The 21,371-nt window shown below is 45.6% G+C and overlaps 2 protein-coding genes across 3 annotated transcripts in view; one reads left to right on the forward strand and one right to left on the reverse strand.

Moving 5' to 3' along the window:
* LOC146201226 (uncharacterized) overlaps positions 1-21,371 on the reverse strand; it is a 53,787-nt gene that overhangs the window by 20,092 nt on the left and 12,324 nt on the right. The window contains exon 1 of one of the 2 annotated variants that reach the window (XM_084595690.1): positions 5,803-6,010. The exons of the other annotated variant lie outside the window; for it this stretch is intronic. The gene's annotated coding sequence lies outside the window, so the exon portion shown is untranslated. Of the gene's footprint in view, positions 1-5,802; positions 6,011-21,371 lie in introns of those variants that run through there. 2 annotated transcript variants of the gene reach the window in all.
* On the forward strand, positions 17,447-19,941 carry LOC146201228 (uncharacterized). The gene is made up of 3 exons (XM_084592507.1): positions 17,447-17,982; positions 18,934-19,065; positions 19,831-19,941. Exons 1-3 carry the CDS (start codon positions 17,767-17,769, stop codon positions 19,939-19,941), a joined length of 459 nt encoding a protein of 152 aa, XP_084448633.1. The 5' UTR covers positions 17,447-17,766.

Raw genomic sequence — 21,371 nt, forward strand, 5'->3', positions numbered from 1 at the left:
GCGCTCCTAGTACTCCGCCCACTCGGTTGTGTCCGCGTCGAACGGTTCCAGCTTTCCGGTGGTCATCTTCACCTGTTAATGGCGCGCGCTTGCCACGCAGCACACTAAACCAATTTGCCACCGGATCCCGTCCTTGTCGCCAGTTGTCACGTCCACAAGGAATGACACGACAAGTCAACTGTTCCAGTGCTGGCGCCCGACTGTCTTGGCCGGCCGCAACACATTTATTAATAGCTGTTTAACAAGCGCCCCCTGCCGGATTGGCCGGTCGTCAGTATACAACAGAGTTGGCAGGCAGCATCGCTGGGAATTGATTGATGGGTGGTTTGTGTGACGTCATGAAACCGCATTGCATGGGAGAGTCAGCACAAGCTGCCAACCCTGGCTGCTCCCTTAAGAAGGGAATCGAACCTTCCAGGACCTTTAGTTCCCAAGTCACACACTATACCCATAAACCACTCCTGCTTAGTATATACACATATTATCCTCGACACTAGTGACCATGCACAGCACATTACATGAGAAAATAACAGAAGCGCATTCTTTTCTTCCACCTAATACGCGATAATTGACACTGCAAGCCGCATACTCCCATCACACACCAAGTAATCTGGTCATATATGTATCCCCTAAAAATAATAAAAAAAACTTGAGCAGTTCTTTTCCTCCCTAAAACATGCATTTAGACCCTCCTCCTTATACTTCGGTGCAACTGTTATCGAGTTAAGTAATGCCTTCAAATCATTGGGTGCAACGCTCACCAGCCCAATGAAATGGAATGCCCATGTAAACAGTCTGTGTTCAGCACTGAAATCGCTAGAACAACTTCATGTAACAAGAGTGCTTTAACTACTAAAACTAAGACAACATAGTATTACGCTTTTTCTACTCATGTTATCTTGTTTGGGGTAAATATACCTAACATTCTAAAAAATTACAAGGGTTCAACGCTGCTGAACTAAGTATTGAGCGAAAGCATTAGCTGGTGGTGACCAGGCGTTCTTCTCTTTTTCTTCTTCCTCAGCCCACATATGAAGCCCCGCTCTAACCAAGCCATATGAACGTGCCTTAGTGGCCTATAGGGGTAACGTGAATGCCAGGGTCCTAGCAGGCTGATTCTGACATAACCATCCCATGTGAAACGAGAGACCCAAGTTGGCAGCTCCTGCCAACTGAGCCACGGCTCCGATCGCGCCACGCCGACCGCTTGAGTTGGGAGCCCATCTTTCTCTTTTGTGTCCCGTGGGGTGTGACGTCACAGCGTCACATGGGTAAGACGTACGTGGCTACCGCCACACTACGCTGAAGGCTCAAAACCTAGAGTAGTATTGCTTTCACAATAAAACACAACTCCTACAAAGGAAAATGCTTCAAGCGATTGTTAAAGGATCATATAATTCACCTACTAAGCATGTTTTTCTAAAGTATAACGGTGCACTTGCACAAAAGTTGTTTAGTTACATATTTGCACATTTCTTGTACAAATAAAAAAAAAAAGTGATCCCTACTTCTGCCCCACCTCAAGTGACCTTTGACAACAAACCTTCCTTCGCCGCCAGTGCACCTTGTTTAAGTGGGAATGGTTGTGGTTTGTGGGGTTTAGCGTCCCAAAGTGACTAAGGCTATGAGAGACGCATAGTGGAGGGCTTCAGAAATTTCGACCATCTGGGGTTCTTTAATGTGCACTGACATCGCATAGCACACAGGCATCTAGCTTTTGGCCTCCACCGAAAAGCAGCCGCAGAGGGCGGGATCCTTGTGCACAGTTGTCGAGCGCCCTATCACTGCACCACCTCAGAGGTACAAAAAAGTGGAAATGAATGAATGAATGAATGAATGAATGAAGCATGTACTGCCAAGGCCGGGCTTCGATCCCAAATCCTTGTGCACAGTTGTCGAGCGCCCTATCACTGCACCACCTCAGAGGTACCAAAAAGTGGAAATGAATGAATGAATGAATGAATGAATGAAGCATGTAATGCCGAGGCCGGGATTGAATCCTTGTGCACAGTTGTCGAGCGCCCTATCACTGCACCACCTCAGAGGTACCGAAAAGTGGAAATGAATGAATGAAGCATGTAGTCGTGCCTCGTTAATATGGACACTTTGGTTTCCAACCAAAACTGTCCATAAAGAGAGTCATCCATAATAACGAGTCATAAATAAAAACAAAAAGGATTTTATTGAGAAAAGAGAATTGTAATTAATGACTGCTTTTGTACATAACGGTGTGCACTGGACTCAAAATTTCACAGAACACCGGCAATTTTGAGTGCATTATCCTTGTCATTGTTGTCTTTGAAGAATTGTAGTGCAGTCTGAAGCGGCTCGCTTACCATGACACCCGTGATGTTGGGCTTTGTGTTGGTCGAACTTTCGAGCATGAACTCCTCACTGGCCGATGAATCAGCGTCTGATTCGTATACTCACCGCCACTTCCAAAATGGCCTCTTCACTGAGCAAAGTAGCCGCTAAGTATCTGCTTGAGATTCTCCTGTGGCGAGGAAACAGCTGAGCTGTCGATACTAGTCCCTCGCAGCTTGGATTGACTGAGATGGCTTTTGCCGCTTGTATTCACAGATATCTTTGCGCCTACGTTCAGCTCTGTTCTTTTGCGTTTAACTCCCGCCATGCCAAAAGCCAGACTCAAGTTGAGGGTTACAGGCTCCTGATGCTGTGCACTTTTTTGCCTAGTTAACGTTTCTGCCTTTCCGTTCTTCTGATTCTTTCTTTTTTTGCCTTGTACTGTTTCTGTAAGGAAGCAAGGGAGTCAAGTTGGCAAGCTGCTATGCAGAGGGCTGTCAAACATCCCATATTCTTGGCGCCGTTTTTATGTGCTCCCATAAAACAAACACTGCAAGCTGAAGTACAGTTTAGAACAACGGCTAGCCGACTACGAAGAGCTCAGACCTTATCAAGGCCGCATCATTGACTCAAAGCGAAGCCGACATACGGACCACCTAGTGTGCAAAGTTGGGCAGTTCGGCAGCACAACAGGGACGACAGCCAGGAGCACGAGAGGAAAGCGCGTCCAGGACGGGACGCCCGGTCCCGGTTGCGTGTTCGTACGTCGCCTTTCTTTTGTCGCACTACTTTGTGGGTGTATTTTAACTCTCACCGAAAAGCGTTAACGGCTTCATGGAACACACATTGCGCTTTGGGAAAGAAAACTTCAGTTCCCACCGCCACTGTAGGCACTTGTCTTTCTTCCTGTCATTTCTTTCTTACGCTTTTACCAGCCTCTCTGTTCACGTTCAGCAAATTTTATTGCAACCACATGTTGCTGTTTTCCCGACGGTGGCGACACTTCTGCTGCACCCAGAAATCTCCTGGTTCCCCCCTTTCGGGGTGTTTCTTACGCTGACCCTCGGTTTGCTGTGTACGTTCTCCGCTCTTGCGCTCCCCCCCCCCCCCCCCTCCTCCCTTAGAACGGCGACACGCCTGCTTTGGTTCTTTCCAACCCCACAGGACTCGTTCAGGCATCCCGCTGTATCGGCTGTCGCGTAGGTTCGCGGGCGGCGCGCCCTTCTTTAACTTGCGTTCGGACTCCTCTGCTTTTTTTCAAGCACTGTCCATATTAACGAGACAAAAATACATTGGCCCAAGTGGGGCGCGTGCATTCTTCCCCTGTCCATTGTCCGGACAGCGAGTTTCCATATTAACGAGGCATAAATACATTGAAAAGGTTTCGTCCCCAGAAAAACCGTCCATAATTCGGGTCGTCCATATTAACGGGGCACGACTGTACTATTGAAATGCGGAACAATTTATGGATTTTGTATATTGAACTATATTTTACCAAAATTGCTGAATACTATCACATTTATGACCGCTGAAAGGAGTACATACATGTAATTTTTGGTTGCATGTTTTACTGTTTGTAATGATGCCTAACACATTACTACATCAGAATTACCCCAAGGTATTCACTTGCAACTAGTAAATTTATTAATCGAACTGCATCTCTGAAGTGTTTCAGTTTTGGTTTGATTTTGCTTTGATTTTGCTTTGGTTTGACGTCCCAAAGCAACCCAGGCAATGAAAGACACAGCAGAGGAGAGCTCCAGATAATTTTGACCTCCTGGGTTTCATGTGCACTGACATCGCACAGTACACAAGCACCTTTCTTTTCGCTTTCATCAAAAAGTGGCTACCATGGCCGGGATTTGATCCCCGCATCCACGGGTTCAGCAGTCAAGAGCCGTAACCACTGACCCACCATGGCATCGTCGTTTCAATTTCAATGGCTATGACGTCAAAGCTCCATACATATTAAAATGAATTAAAATGGAAAGTTGCCCTAGTTTGTACAAATTCTGCATGTTTCAAGTGCAAACAGATGAAGACAAGACGAACAGCCCACACACTACTCGTCTGCGCTCGAATAATGCAACTCCATACAGGTGGTGTGAGTTATGAACAAACTGCAATATAATTGCTACTTGTTCACTCGTGATTCATTCTTGGGGCAGGCTGGCTTAAGAGCTATAGTGAATGAAAAGGATGAAGGAGTAATTATATTGCAGATTTTTTGCAACCTCGTATGACCTATATTCAACTCTGATGTCACAGCCATCACTTGGGAAATACGTGAGAGAACAAAAAAATTTTATTATAAATTATTCAGTGTTGTAAGCAAATACCATATGGTGGTCCATGTACAGGTAATGTGTTATGCATCCTTATGGAAGAAAAATGGTATTCACAATTTGGGGTCTATACAAAGCGTCCCATTCACGCAAGCTTTATTTTTAAACCAGTACTACTGTAATGTGAATAATGTTCGTGTTAACATCTTTTTTTTACAAGTCTTTGTTCCACTGATAGAGAAATGCTTCTTTGTGTTAAAAAATCACAAGCATGTCTCTGGAAGGTGGCTTGGAAGTGTCCACTTCACAAGGCTATGATGATCCGACTGAGTTCAAAACATTCACTTGAAAGAAATGTCGACAGCTACAGGATACCCCTTATGTGGCCTAAGTCACCTAAAAGGAAATTGCCACCACACAGTAAATGACTCGGAAACAATCATTAATGTCTTTGTAATTTCTTAACACGTATATATGATGCATGAATCTCATTGGTCGTCTGATTTTTTAAATTATTATTGCTGTTTCACTAAGCCCCATAGTATCACTTCTCCTTTGTGTAAATATGTTTTACACGCACTGAGAAGGCCTGCACTTTTTGATAAACGTTTTTCGACTTATGCATTACCCTTGTCACCACCGAATTTTTGTAGACATCTCCATCGCGGCCACGTCGTCTGCGAAGGCTGAGGGGGTTCATCCCGAAGGCTGAGGAACAAGCGGAGGGGCTCGCTCCCGTGCCGTGTAATGGATGTGTACACGATGCATGCATCCACGACTCAATCAGACCCATTCATGGTATCCATCACCTTCTGCAAAGCTCACTGTACTACCCGCACTGCGCAATTCCACCATTTTCAGACTGGCCAAGTTTTAAGCACAGGTCCAAAGCACTTCAGTTATAAGGTTTCGAGATCTTGAAAAACGTCACCGACAGAGATATCAGGAAAATTAAAGCTGTGGCATACGAAAAGTGCGGCCGTTCGGAAGCAGGCCAGAGAGCGCGCTCTTTCGTAGAGCATGTACTGTCAGGAAGAGCTACGTTTCATTGCGAAATCTTTTCAAGCCAGCAATGCTCTCAAACGGCACATACTGCACCGCACTACCAAACTGACCAAACCACAATAACCAGCTACCCGACAGCCAACATATCAGTGTCAACATCAGTGGGTAGACTGATGTTGGCACGAGCAGAAGCGATGACAGTGCTCACCTCTTCGGAGCTTTGTTCAGTGGTCTGGTGCCACGGACACGGACGCAGAAGCGGTCCACGAACAATAATGTCCACGAAAGTGGTACCAACCCACCAGAAAGTGACTCCCAACAAGACGTCAGCGACGTCAGCTACCGTTCGCTTGCATCAGCTGACGCGCGGAGCATTTGCAGATGACGCGAAAACGCCATGATGCTGATGACCAACGTTGATGGCCAAGGTGATGGCCACCCACAGCTGACAACAGGAATGCCTTTTTAGTGACGACAGGCTGTTCCAGTAAAGTAAAGCGATAAAAAGATATAATATTTCATCTTGTGAACATTTTTGTAGATTTGAGCAATCAAGTGACAGTGCATGGACAGTGTCTTTGCGGCGTGGCGTCACGCGCGTAAATTTGATTTCAGGTAAAAGTCTCTTTCCACGCAGGAATAAATTTTCTGCATTGTAGTTAGAAATGACTTTAGGATATGGTGACTAGCCCTGAGATCCGCTAAAACAGTCGATGAGTCGCCGCTCAGCACTTCCTTTGGACCACTTTGGACCTTGCTTGGACCTCATGCAGTGCCTCAGCCATGCTCAGACCTCAGCTCCCGCGCCGTCGCGGAGGCGATGAAAGCGACGGAGAAGCGGCGCACCCTGCAATTCGACGTCAAGCAAGCCATACGCTTCGCCATTCCACTGACCCCATGTATGGTGCGACAACAAAAACACAAACTCGATATCCGCTCTTCCTAGGTGCGCGGACATTACCGGATGTACCGTCTTTGCCGAGCAGCCCAGCCGGCCGGCGGAGCAGGCGCTGGGCCGAGCCACGGCCGGTGTCGAGGGAGAGCTCGCTTCTCTTCTCTTACGGCCTCACCAATGGGGTCCGTTTCCACCGCCCGCCGCGCCTCGGCGGGGTCACCACTGCCCGACTGCTGCGCCTCTGCTACCGCCGTTCACACGCAAGGGAACCGCGCGTTCGCTCTTCGCTACGCCAGCCTCAGTTGCAGCCAAGGCAGGTCCGACATTTCACCCCTTATGGTTTATACAAAGACGCCATAATCAGCGTCTAAAATTTATCGTGCACGAGGAATAAAACATAGTCAACACCGCTCACGCCGCTGAAAACAAATCAGTCGGTTGAAGAACAGAAAATGTATATGTATTCTCGTGACAGACGCATGTACGTGTATAACAGACGTAGTCGGTTTAATACATAGATAAACAACAACTTTTAATCAAGAAAATGGGCATGAACAGTTGTGCCTAATTGAAAAGAGCGGCAAATAATAAAAAAAATTGTCTTTAAAAGTTACACATTGTACTACATATTCATCAATTTATCAAAACGTGACCTGCGGCTAGAAAATTCAGTCTCAATCTTCCTGGCCGGTTTGTTCATATAGGGAGCTGGCCTGTAATTCCTGTTTCACTTTCTTGGCATAATTGACAAGAAGGATTATGATAAATTTTTCAGATATCAAAGAAGCGGACCTTATAGGCTGTTAATTCCTTCAAGGCAACTCAGCAATGACGAATTCTCAATTGCGCTGCTTGAATCAGGATTTGAAGAACGAGAGCATTTGTGTGCGGTAGATGCACTTTTTTTTTTCTTTAAGAAAACCTTGTGCAATAGGGTAATAAACTCTGGTTTCGGATAATGCAGTCCATTAGAATTCTTGTCCTCGCAGAAGAGTGTACATGGGGCTGCTTCTTCCGCTAGTTTCAAGAAAGATAGCGCAACGTCCCACCCGAGGTAACTGATTAACTTATCAATGTATCTATCAACGTAAGCTAAACCGGAATATGTGACAGTAATGGGATGACAGGAGATGCCACCACGATTCCTTCATTTCCTCGGTTACTGATTGTGGCCTAGCAGAAATGATTTCTTCGGCATCGACGAAAACTGCCTTGATTTTGCTCCAAGATGAAGCGTCCATCTTGAAAATGTGGTCAAGTGCCGCTGTTACGGCCCTCGCATCTAGCATGTCGTTCTCTCCGCACATCAGCCTTACTTTCCCTAAGAGAGCCTCAATGGGGCCACTATTTGAGTTTCCTGAAGAGGACGAAGCCAACACCTTTCCCCAGGAGGTATTCTACCACTTGTACAGTAGACTCCTGATGAACAGCATTTCTTGAAATGTTTCTTCAGTGAAAATTTCCTTCTTTAACGCTTTAGAAGTTTCTTGGATGCTTTCGATATAGCAAGTGAACTCGTTTGTCAGCCACTGCAATCGAGTATCCCCAGCTGCGTCATTTATTAGCCTCTTTTTACCGCTTTCAGCACAAGTGGTGTCATGAATATCAAACCATTTCTCTATTGTTTTCATAATAAGCATAATATCATGTAAAATTTAATTAAAACAGCATTTATTTGCAAAATAAAATAATGTTAAAATACAACACATTTCCTAATATATAAATTATAATAACATTGAAAACTCAACCTTACAGTCTTTACTTTCACTGTTATACTAATACTTTATATCATGCAAGCATTATGCAATTTAAATTACATTTTTATGAAATTATTTTCATCTTCGGTGCTATGTATGGATGGTTTCGCATCTAGTGCTGAAAGACGGTTTTTCTGTTGCAGACGAGTTGCTGTAATGTTAGCCTTGACGAAGCTTCGATGTTGTCACAAACCCCCGCCTTTACGGTCACAAGAGGTGCGGGATCCTCTTTACGATTACTCGTCGTTCCTCTATGAGGGTTGTGAACACATTTAAAAGTTAGGCCGGTCAACCCGTGAAGCACGTGTGTCGGTGTGTGATTGAGGAATAAGTACAAATAGGTCACTTTCTTTTACAAACAATTGAAGGTTTATAAATAGCAGACCAAAATTACACTGATAATAATAGAGTACAATGAAAGAGAATACAATGCCACGACAAGATATTGATAAAGACGAAGAAATAAATGATAAGAGAAAAAAAAAAATAACCCGACAATGAACAAAACACTGTGATAAAAATATGAAGACTATAAAGATAATAAAGCAGGTATTTCAGATATTATAAGTATGAGCAAAAGTTACATAAGAACACAGCGTAAAATACTACTAAGTCAGGTCAAAAGTTAACAAAGCGAAAATAATGTTCGATTGAACAACAGTCCGAAGTTCTCACGTCTTTCTTGTTTGCTGAGGCGTCGAAGGCTGTGTTGCTCGGTAGCGGCGGCCGTACAGGTGCAGAGGACGATGCGTCGATCGCGGGCCCGAAGAACACAATACGCTTTCGGAGCACCGCGGAGTGGCCGGAAGTTTGAATCTTCCCAAACGCACTGGTGAGGGCGTTCTGCTGTCGGTTATTTTATACCCTCGGCCGACTACGCAGCAGCCGCGTCAAGGACAGGCGGTCACTGCCCCATCGGCTTGTCGAATCTTGTCCAGAGGAGCGACGGAGTCCCGTGAATTTCGCTCTATATTCCAGCCATAAGCTCCCGCATCTTCCGCTGTATAATAGGTGAGGCAGCTTGTGACAGATGTGATCAGTTATTTTTTTTTTTTTTTGCTATTCGTGTGCAGGCTTGGGAAAAATTCGGATTAAAATGGACAAAAGTAGCTACCATGCCGCAATGCATGTCATATGTTTGTAGAACGTTTACAGAGCGACAGTATTCTTATATAAAGACTCGGTTCTTGTGTGTAGTACGCTGACATGCCGCTGGAGTATCTACCTTCCGTATTCTTTCATTTCGGGGCTGCACACACCACGAAACAAGCGAGCGACAGCGCGAAACCATGCAAAAGCCACCCGCCGCCGCTGAAGCAGATGCGGAGCGAACAGTGAGCAGGTCGCGCCCCTTTTGGTGGCGGAGAGCGTGACTCAAGGAGAAAAGTTCCCATTGTTCACGCGACGGTTCAGAAGGCCGTAAGAAAGAGCGCGCTTTCTCCCTCGAGACCGGCCGTGGCCGAGCTTAGGCCGAGCAGCGGCGTGGCGGTCGTCGTCGGTGGCCGCTGCTCCCTGGCTGTGAGTGTAAGCTGGCTGACGTAAGCATGCCCCCTCGTTATCATTCTTGGGATGATAAAAAATGTAAGCGGGTAGCATGTGCGGCGTCCAATTTCATACTTTTTGAGCGCTTTGCTCGTCATGAAGAGCGCTTTTAACGGTAAAACTCGCTCAATGCTCATTTTTGGCTTGCGTAGTGAAGCTGCGCTTTTAGTTAGAATAACTTGCTTTTAATATCATTTTACAGCTCATGTAGGTGTAACGATTTAAATAAATAGTTACTTCTCTCTCTTTTGAGATGTCAGCACAGTGAGATATGGCACAGATATTGAAAAATCGTGTGGTTTATACAGCCATTCGTAGTCTTTGATTGCCACGTTGAGCTAGGAAAACCAAATTAAGGCAATCATTTCCGTTGTTTCAAGTGCGCGCCTATTCGTGTCTATATAATGAAGTGAATCTGCCAATGTCGCATTTGCCTCCACTTGCTAACGCATAAAGTGCAAAATGGGTTTCGCTATTGTGACGCCAGACTGAATGCCCGAAATTTGTTCGCCGTTTGCAACTTCTTTAAAAGTTTTTGTCAATAGCAAATGAGTGATATAAATGGTTCTTAGCATATGATCCACCAGAACGTCTTGCTTATTACCAGAGGACTCTACTATTACGTAAAGTGGTTACGAAGAAATTGTCCTTCTACTTGCATTGCACCTCCCGCTGAATCTTCTCCCTGCTGTGAATCTCGGGTTTGCGAAAGTTATCTTGCGTTGTTCTTGAAGGTCCCATTCCAGCATCTTATTTGACTAGCTATTGACGGCAGCACACATGCAAACATCGAATCAAGTGGTTGGGTAACAGCGAGTAACACAAAAATAGTTCGCAGTCCTAATTCTGCGTGTCTAGGTTTCTGTTCATTTTCAGAACATATTGATGTTACGATGGACTATGATAACCCCCCCCAAAAAAACAGCCGTACTTACAGAAAATTCTTCTGTGAGAACGGCATTCTTTCATCCAGTTCGCTCATAAGCGAATAAATTGCTTGCAGGTTAATGCACGAACGTAATTACCCAAGCGAAAAACATAAAACATTACGCTCATTTTGTATGTTACCAAACGGCACGAAATACAGTATGTACCAAGAGTGGCACTTGAATCAGCTGGAGACCTTATTCTCTCCTTCAGTTTTACGAAACGTCACAACCAAGCCGGTCGTCCTCGCAACAGATGACAGAACCGCAGGAATAAGCGCATCGAGTTTTCTAAAGCCATTTTCCGTCTTACTTTCCCGACGCTCCAAACTAGCAATAAAGCAACTATTTGCCCAGTCGTTGCAACTACCGGAGCATTGTATTGATATTATATGCGAAGGCATTCTAACGAAGAGCGGCGTCACACGGACAGCCAAAAAGAAGCGTTGAGCAAGTATTGCTGTGTGGACCGCCTCCGGAGCGCATCCGAGAAATCGGATGCCGATACTCGCTTACTCTTTATCACCCTAAGAATGAGAGCGATGGAGCGTGCTTATGTCAGCCAGATTACCCTTGTCACCGGACAGCAGCGGTCAGCGACGGCGGTGGTTGCGCCGCCGCTCGGCCCCGTGCACGCTCCGCCGGCCGGCGGGGCTGTTCGGCTACTTTTGGCAAAGACGGTACATTGTCATAGCGACTCCCGAGTGTTAGGATTGAATATTTCTTGGCAATGCCTCCTCTAGAAAGGCGATACTCTTGGCCGCCTCAGATGAGAAAACTCCGTGAGAGGATCACAGCAGCGTCATTAGTTTTCAGATTTATGTTGGGAACACGGTGGCCCGGTGGGGCAGCAAGTGCCAATCGATGATCCTGCTTGAAAAGGCATATGTTGAAGGTATCCTTCACTACTATAATCTAACGGTGCTTCAAAGACTGCCTCTAATAAGCAAGAAGATCTTAATTGAGGCCGCGCGGAACAACTGCTTGTGGACGTGGCCCCAAAGGGTTCCTTTGTACCACGAATGCTAGAAGAAGCAGGATGTCTCCCTATGCGACTGCGCCGCACAGGAAACTATCTCCGACATGTCTTCCAAGGGAACAAGCACTTCTTACCGTGTCCACCTAGCTCATATCGTAACTCTGGCTTTGGACAACCTGTGCAGATTCTGCTCCTCCATACTATTAATCAACCACAGAAACTACATGCCTCTGACATTTCCCCCGTGGACATTCCAGGTTCATTCCGTTATTCCAGGTGTAGATAGAGCCACATGCCACAGGCAGCGGTTCTATTAACTACTCTCGCCCATTTAACTGAGGAATATATGCAGCACACCCACATATTCACCGACGGTTAAACCATTTAAGAAACTTCTTCCTGCGGCCTTTATGCGCCATCGACAAGCCAGTTGCAGCAGAAGACATCATCTACAACAGCCTAACTTCACGGTATTAAAGAAGCTGTTTTCTATATCCTGTGCCGAACTCCTGGTCGATGGGTTATCTTTGCCAATCTGTTCAAGAAAACTAATCATTAACCCGTTTCCCCTCATACTGGATACCTACATTATTTGGTTGTTGCTGCAGGCCACTGCATAACATTGCAGTGGATACTAGCACACTGTGGCATTCTAGCTAATGCAAAAGCAGATGAAGCGGATAGTCAAGGTCACCAATGTTACAAGATGCTCTCGTAGATGGCGCCAGCCATACAAACGACGCACACTCCGCTGTCGGAGCAGCAGCCAGCCGCGATCGAGCTTCGTAAGCGATGCGCCGAGCCATTGCCGAGCGAATGAGCCCGACGGCCGCCGTCCTCCTCACCCTCTTATAAACAAGGAGCAGACGACTCGGACTCCGCGGTGTCCCCACTTGAACTGCTACGCAGCAGACCCATCCATGTATTCCACCTAATCAGACCTATGTAGCCCATGCTGTAATAAATGTTCAGTAATCCCGATCTAAAGGAAATCCTAAGTTAATTCAGTCATCCTAGATTAGACAGGCACGAAACATGGTGTCAGAAGTATAAAATTACCGTCAACACCTCAGCACGGAGAAGATTCCGCCACCTGCGAAATTCAAAACCATTGGCAACGCAGTGGAACTATGGAGAGCCGTCAAGCAGAGCTTCACGCTGTACCTCAAGCAACCAACACAGCGAAAGCATCCTCCAACCGGCAAGTAGCACTTCTTTTGAACATAGGAGGCTCCACGCTTCTTGACATTTATAACTCTTATGGACTTCGGGGAACCAACAGAAGCAAGACCATACCCAGAATTTGATTACACGCATGTTATAAGCCTTCTCGACGCGCATTTCTTACCGAAGCATAACGAACTGTACTTGCGATACATCTTCCGCTCACGAATGCAGCAACAGGAAGAGCAGTTCGATGACTTTCTGGCCGACCTGAAATTGAAAACGCGCTACTGCGGGCTCAGGAACGAACAAGACAAACTGATCTGCGACCAGATCGTCTGTTGAATTTACGACGAGAGAGCGCAAGCGGACATTCTAAAGCTCGATGACTCAACCCTAGAGAGAGTTGTCGAAGTGTGTCTTGCTCACGAGGCTACAAAACATCAAATGAGAAAGCATTTAGGGACCAGATGCAAACAACAGCGAAGTTCACGCTGTGAAAAAACAGAACCGTCGCAACTATGCCAGTAAATGTCTAAAAGAAGAAGGGAAACCTCCGTTGATGGCGAATCTTCCGAAATGCAAGCACTGCGGGAGCAGCCACGAACGCAAAAGAACAGCCTGCCCAGCTTGGAAACAAGTGCGCATTAAGCGCAAAAAGCCAAACCACTTTGCAGCAGTGTGCAAAGGCAGCAGGGTTGTGGCTAGTCTTGAGGTCGATAGCGACGAAGAGGACATTTTGGCAGTTAACAGCGAAAAGCCCAGCTCAGTCTACACGCTCCTGGAAGTGAACGGAAACAAAGTATGTTTCAAGTAGACAGTGGAGTGGCAGTTGATGTGACTACAGACAAATACGTCCAGCCACAGCAGCTGAGAGTGAGTGCAACGACACTGCGGACATGGAACGTGGAAGCAAAGTTTGCTCCAAAGGCAAAGCGCAACTTGAGGTCACTGCCAAAAATGGAAAGAAGCATGTCCTGGAATTCGTAGTTGTTGACGATGAGCTCACACCTCTCATTGGAAGGAAGACAGCTGAAACCATGGGTCTCATAACAATCGACTATGATCTGGTAGCTACATCAAATGCTCCAGAGGAAGCCTTCACAAAGCACATATGTGGAAAAATTCCCAGACGTCTTTGGAGAAGCAATGGGGAGGCTCCCGTGAACAGTACATATCTGGTAACAAAACAGGATGCAATCCCGAAAGCGATAACAAGCTACGGAGTGCATGTCAGCATTAAACCACAACTTGAAGAAACCTTGCAAAGCATGGAGAGAAGAGGAGTAATCAAGAGTGTCGCCGAGCCAATGGAGTGGGTGAGCCGAATGGTATTAGTGATGAAGAAAAATGGCGACATAAGAGTGTGCATTGACCCACAAGCGCTAAATGAAGCGTTAGAACGAGAGCGCCACACAGTGCCCATTCTCGATGACATCTTGCTAGAGCTTGCAAAAGCCAAAATTTTTTCAAAACTAGACCTACGAGAAGAGTACTGGCAATGCTGTCTCGATGAAGAGTCAAGTCTAAAGACCACATTTCAAACGCCCAACGGCCGATATCGATGGCTGCGCCTACCGTTTGGGTTAGCCATCAGCAGTGAAATATTTCAGAAAAGACTGCAAATGGCACTTGAGGGACTAAATGGAGTTCTGTGCATAGCAGACGACATCCTCATCTATGGAGATGGTGAAACTGAAAAGGATGCTCTTGAAGATCACGACAGAAAGCTCGAAAACCTTATGCAGAGATGCAGAAAGACTGGAATACGTCTGAATAAGAAGACGCAACTTCGCACGAGCACAACAGTTTTCAGGACATGTACTGACAAAAGAAGGACTGAAAGTGGATCCAGAGAAAACAAAGGCAATTCAAGAAATGCCTCGACCAACTGATGTCCAAGGCGTGCAGCGGTTTTGCGGAATAATAAGTTACCTGTCCAGATTCCTGCCTGGAATTTCACGAGTGTTGGAACCACTGAGGAAGCTCACAGTGAAAGACACACCGTGGCACTGGGGAGAAGAGCAAGAACAAGCGTTCCAGAAGGCAAAGGATGCAGTCACAAGAGCTATTCTAGCATACTTCGACACGCGAAAGCCAGTTGAAATACAGTGTGGCGCCAGTGACCTCGGACTTGGAGCGGCTCTCATCCAAGAAGGAAAACCTATATCTTTCGCCAGCTGAGCACTAACACCGACAGAAAGTCGCTACGCCAAGATCGAGAAGGAAATGCTAGCGATCGTCTTTGCATTGCAGAAATTCCATCAGTACACCTTCCAACAGCTACAACGATCATCAGTGATCACAAACCTCTTCAGTCCATCATGAAAAAAAGACTCGATCAAGTACCAAGACGGCTGCAAGGTATGATACTGCAAACGCAAAGGTATAACATCAACATCGAGCACAGACCAGGGAAAGAACTACTTCTAGCCGACACGATGTCGAGGGCATTCCTTACCAACCAAAGCGACTTCACGATTATCTGGTTGGATGATAGCAAGCTACAAAAAGGAAGGATGTTACAAGATGCTCTTGTAGATGGCGCCAGCTGTACCAGCGACGCACACTCCGCTGTCGGAGCCACGATCAACCCTCGCAAGCAATGCGCCCAGCGAACGGGCCCGTCCTCCTCATCCTCTTATAAACAAGGAGCAGACAACTCAGATTCCGCGGGTCCCCACTTGAACTGCTACGCAGCAGACCCATCCATGTATTCCACCTAATCAGACCTATGTAGCCCATACTGCAATAAATGTTCAATAATCCCCATCTAAAGGTAGTCCTTAGTTAATTCAGTCATCCTAGAATAGATAGGCACGAAACAAGCAACATCAGAGATGTATTCGGACCTTCTTCACGAAATCTGATGCATCCAAACTGGCTAACAGATTTGCTTCTGAAGAAAATGTTGAGCTTGTGAAGCTTGTCACCACATTACTACCAGTTTATTCACTCAGTAGACTCATATCTAAGATCAAGACTCCCTCCCAAACTTCTTTGCTATCTGAAAACTCTATATCACCGACTTCGCTTGAACTCTGCATTAACCAATGGCTTGCGATACCGTTTCGGTCAGAAAGCAGTCTTTATTGTGACAACTGCGGTGCGATTGGAACTGTGGAACATATCTTGCTGGAGTGCCCTGTGTATACCGACGAGTGTGGTTACTATGAACGTTGCATGGAGAAGCTCTCCCCAGTGCCTCTAACATTGGACAGTATTCAAAGGGTCCCAGAAAGGGGGGTCTGAGGTTGGCTAGATAATGCTTGCGCTATGTAGAGTACACGCCACTGGGCATTCATGCCGCGTACAAAACCTCAAAAGCGAGCCGATAATTTACAATACATTTTTACAGCGACCAGCAGCGCCGGTTTTTGGCGCGAATTCTTGCATATTGCGTCACCTGCTCGAGGGCTATCATTGGTTCGCCATGCCAACGTCACAGCCTGCATTTACAAAAATAAAAGCACTAGATACAATACATTTTTACTTTTTCGGAATAATTTCTCATTTCAGAAAGAAATTAAGTCATTTGCGTGTAGGTTTACTGTGCCTGGGGCGTGCGGTATCAAAAATGAGTGCAGCACTTCCAGTTTTCTGTCCTGTCGTCTATGTGTACCTCACATGCTACTCTGCCGGTGCCCCCGCCATCGAATACGGAACTTTAGGAGCAGAGCTACCTTTGAAGTGATTTGCAATGAATACAGCGTGTTGTGTCATCGGCTGTAAAGTCAGGAACTGACAAAGTATTACCCTTCGCCACTCGCTGCCGAACGAGAAGGTGTGCGAGCTGCGTGGCTCCAACGCATCGGACTGCCCCAGTCGAGCAAGCACCGGAGCCCCCACATCTGTGGCCGGCATTTCTTGCTGCACGATTATAACTACAACCCCGAGTTCGTGCGGAGGTTAGGTGTGGGCTTGATGAAGCTACGGTTGAAGCCGACAGCCCTGCCGACGTTGTTTCTGCCAACCACCGCCAACGTTGCAGGTTTCTCGGGCAGATAATGTGACTGCATGATGATGCCTGCGTGGTACTACAATACTTCTCTGGCAACAAAACCGCGCACTGGAAAATTTTTTTTTTACCTCGGCATATGTACATCATGATGAACACTGCCGTTTGTATCGGTAGCATGCTGGTTTCCAGTCGCTTCCTGCATCGCTGCTTGAGAAATAAATCAATTGTTTTTGTAATATCAATATTGCATGAAGAAACCTGAGCATTATTATTCTCGCGTGTTTTTTGACCACCTCGTCTTCTCAAGCATTTTTGGTATCTCGTGTTTTCAGTTTTTTATTACTTTTATTTCAGTTTTTTATTTATTTGCACTATGACACTTTTCTTTCTTTGGTTTTCTTGCCACTCCATTGACTCATACTACAATTAGGCCGTCGACTGAGAATTAAACTACTATGCCTTTCCCCTCCTCGTAACTAATTGTGATGATTTTTTAACGATCACAGTTGTATACTGCATGCAGCTTTGCAAAAACTACTACCACTACCTGAATATATCTTATCATGATTAGAGGTTATTTATGACCTTGGTTGCATCCCTCACTTTTTATTGCTTTGTTAGATTTGCGATATATGCGAGTAACTAGGAATGCTTCTATTTCAAAGATTATTAGAGTGCATTAGCTGTGAAATCCTCAAAACAGAGCAAAGTAGTAACAGAGGCACGTTTTCATTTTCCAAGACAATAATTTCAGACGAGTACGTAAGAATTGGAGTGCAGTCAGTAGAATGCTGTTTAATTTCAGTGACCACTCAGAAATGTCCCTAGAAAGTGAACGGAAGTTCATTGTCTTCGAGAGGTGCCTGCGGGAGCTAGTGGGCACGTCGCACCTGCTGCCAACCGTGCCGCAGCGAGTTCACTGTCGTGGGCACGCTGCTCAGGGTGCGCATGGCATGTTCACAAGGGCATGAGCGTACATGGAACAGCCAGCCGCTTGTGGGTGGAAATGCAGCTGGAAACCTTCTAGTCGCTGCGGGCATCCTGTTTTCTGGGTGTCCACTGGTTGCATCACTACACTGCTTCAGGCTGATAAGAATCGAGACTACCAGCGAGTGCACCTTCTACAACTACCAGCGGGGCTACTTATTGCCTGCTGTAACTGAGGTATGGCTGCATGCTTCTGTATGGGCATGCTCTAAACAGCTTTAAAGCTTTGCATCTCCAGCCAGTTTCATCAGGGAAAAAGACAAACATGAAAACTGGTGGATCGCTCTGCAGTAATGTTTGTCTTAGTTGAGCAAATCTGAATGTTTGTTGCCTCGCAGGAATGCGGCACAATTTCACTTTTTAAAATTCTTTACATTGCAACATTGCAGAAGCTAATAATTTATGGATGCACGGCTCCATTGCATAAAGCAGCAAGTGAGCCCAGAGTATAGTGGACGATTGTTTGCATTCGAAGACAATGTCGTAGTGCTGATTACAGAATTATGGTTCAGACACTGCACAATATTTTGATATTACTGCTGTGCCACTGTCAGTTTTATGATGCATCAAAAACATGTCTTCAGTGTCAGCAATCATGGAGGTAGCATTTAATTGATGTATGGAAGACTCATACACAAAGGTGTAGGAAGAGGCCAGGAGGGAGTGTGTTAAAATAACAGATTGAGGGGCTAGTTGGTGCTGCATAATACCCAGAAATGTGGTGCAACAAACACAAACACATGCGAAGAGACACAACACACGCGCATGTGTTGTGTCTCTTTGCAAGTATTTGTGTTTGTTGCGCCACATTTCTGGGTATTGAGGGAGTGTGTAGCTATCATATTCCTGTCCTTTATTGTGGTGCTATTCATTGCATGTTTACACAATATTCAAAGGGTCGAATTGGGAAGAATGGGTGATAAATGTAAATTCGAGACCCATGCTTGGCATCATTCTTTACATCTGCCAATTCTATCTTTACTTACCAGCACACTTGAGGTAGCCATGACTGTAAAGTACTAAAATATGAATTCCTTACTCGATAAAATATTGCTCCCATGCATTTCTAACAAGTAACCTACTTAATAATTGAAGAAGGCTAATGAATATTTGTTGTCTTGCCCGCAGCTGTTTCAGGAGCGGCAGGCTATGCTGGCAGTTGAAATGAAAGGAGCGCAGCTTGACCTTGCTGGTGACGGTCGGTGTGATTCGCCAGGATACTGTGCTAAGTACCTCACCTACAGCCTGCTGGCCGTGCAAGTTGGCAAGATTGTCCGCACTGAGCAAGTTGTGGTTAAGAGGTGTGTTCTTATTACTGATCGATATAAACACAATGGGATGGAATGATCACACAGCTCTGCCTGAGGGGTAAATCCCAGGGTGGTCCAGTTTTCCACTAGCAAAGGAAAAAAGGAACGGTGCCGAGAAAACAACAATATGTGAGAAAATAATGCATTTAATTCAGCTGAAACGTCAGCAGTCATACAGGTAGAGTGCAACTATTGTATAGAAGAAGCATATAATATGAAGACATCTAAAGTAATGTTGAATAGTCTCAGAAGCAAATAGTAGTTAACTTCAGGCAGCGAAGTAATGGAACTAGAAAGTGCTGCGTCTCAGTCTCAAATGATCAGGACTACAAGAAATTATTGAGGAAATAAAAAGTAGCTGATGTGCACCTGGGAGGCTCTCTCTTTACGGACAGCACATTACTGATATCTCTTAGGAAGGTGAAATCATAAAGGGAGAATGGACATGAGCAGGGCATGTAATGTAGAAAACAGAGGACACTCCTAAAATAGTGAAGAGTATTCCAAAGGAAGGCAAATGCATCATGGACAAGAGAGTCAGATGAGGTTAGAAGATTTGCACAGTGCTGGATTAATTGGAGGGAGGCTATAGAGGCCATTGGGCTGCAGTGAACATGAAGAGAATGCAGTGAACACTGTTAGGCTGATGATGCAATGAATAAAAAGGAGCAGCTACAAGAATCGGCACACGGTAATTTTTTTTTCCCTTTTGCAGTCTGAAGCAGTGCCAAACAGCGTGGCCATGGAAAAAGAAGGGCTGAAGAAGTGCCTTGAGGGACTTGAAAATGCAGGCGTCACCATACGTCCCTTGACAACTCCACCATGACATCAGCCAGTTGGAACTCGGGTGAAAAAAGTGTATAGAAAAAGCAGTACATTCTATCCAATTGCCCTCGTCACATCTTAAAGAACAGCACTTGGTTAAGGGCGAGATGATATCTGCCAGTATGCTGTTGTTACATGTTCATTCCAGTACTAAGCATGTGGCATGGGGGTCACTTACCATCCCAATTAATTAGCCATGTCCTTGGAGTAGTAATTAGGGCATAATGGCAGCATCACACACAGAATAGTTAAAAATGACCTTATAGAGAACACCAAATGGTGAAAATTCAGCTAAACCTGGATGTAACAAAATCAAGAAAGGTTAGCGGCTTTTAGCTAACTTCGCTAACCCACTTTTTATGAAACTAAAAAGGACTGTGCAGAATAGAAAGCAAGATTAAGAATTAAGCCTTTTCTCATGGAGAGTGCCTTCACCTACGCAGATCTTCAACTAAAGCATGATGCTACATGTGGGGTGAGGAGAGCGGTGGAAGCAGGGAAGTTGAAAGCACCCTTCCTGGCACTTATGTTCTTTTAAAAAGGAAAGAGAACTCTCAGGATGGCTACAAGTAAATGAAAGTGTTCAAGTATTAGTTGCGGTATGTGTGGAAGAAATCTATTTTTGAGCGACATGCCTTACCAAGCTGCCAAAGTTCGGCAGGGAAATCATCACAGCTAAGGGCCGCAGCTCTCAACAAACCTAAAGCAAACCCTTTCCAACCCAATGACTCCATTTCCTATCTCCAAAATTAAAGTGTATCAGGAGATGTGGAAGAAACTCGAAACATGTCATGACCACATAATTCAGAAAATTTTCATTTAACTCAGCACTAGTTAATGAATAGTTAAGACGGCAAGTTCATCATATCAAGGCCGATCACTGCAACAACTCTATTACGAAACAGGAGAGTGACTGCATGGTCCACCTTTCTGCGGAAAATGGAATGAAAATAGGGGCCACTGCCAAGAAGAACCGTAGAAAAGGTTACATGGCCAAGCTCGGTTGATGAGACTATCATAGTGGGTCAGTGGACGACTGCAGCAGAAACAAGCGATTAGGCTGTAGGCGTCAGTGGGTGCTGCATTGACGGAGTTCATCCCGGACATCAAAGGGAGCACGGCGGGAGCCTCTTGAGGAACCATAATGTCAGCAGGCACAGATAGTGGACACCATGCAGATGACTCTAACCACAGCAGTTCTTTGCAAAATGTTTGCCGGACCGTCGATGACAAGTCCGTGAAGCTATCTTCAATGCCAGCCACAGTTGGAACATTGGCTAGGCACCCAAATTTTGGCATTATGCTACGAGTCCTCAATGTCTCGAAAGTGCCTGTCAAGCCTGTATCGTGATGAGACACTCGGGCAGGTTTGACAGGGCAGGTTCACACAGCCAGCGGGCAGCAGCACACACACCACAAGATAAGGTCCAA

This window comes from Amblyomma maculatum, chromosome 2 (assembly GCF_055883805.1).
Source record: "Amblyomma maculatum isolate TAMU_Amacu chromosome 2, ASM5588380v1, whole genome shotgun sequence".
Classification (NCBI taxonomy): domain Eukaryota; kingdom Metazoa; phylum Arthropoda; class Arachnida; order Ixodida; family Ixodidae; genus Amblyomma; species Amblyomma maculatum.

Bases quoted from the DNA above. Each gene is read 5' to 3' on its own strand.
- LOC146201228 (XM_084592507.1), top strand. From the start codon at position 17,767: ATGGCATGTTCACAAGGGCATGAGCGTACATGGAACAGCCAGCCGCTT. The intron at 17,983-18,933 runs GTATGGCTGCAT...TCTTGCCCGCAG, and splicing joins TATTGCCTGCTGTAACTGAG to CTGTTTCAGGAGCGGCAGGC. The intron at 19,066-19,830 runs GTTGGCAAGATT...TCCCTTTTGCAG, and splicing joins ACAGCCTGCTGGCCGTGCAA to TCTGAAGCAGTGCCAAACAG.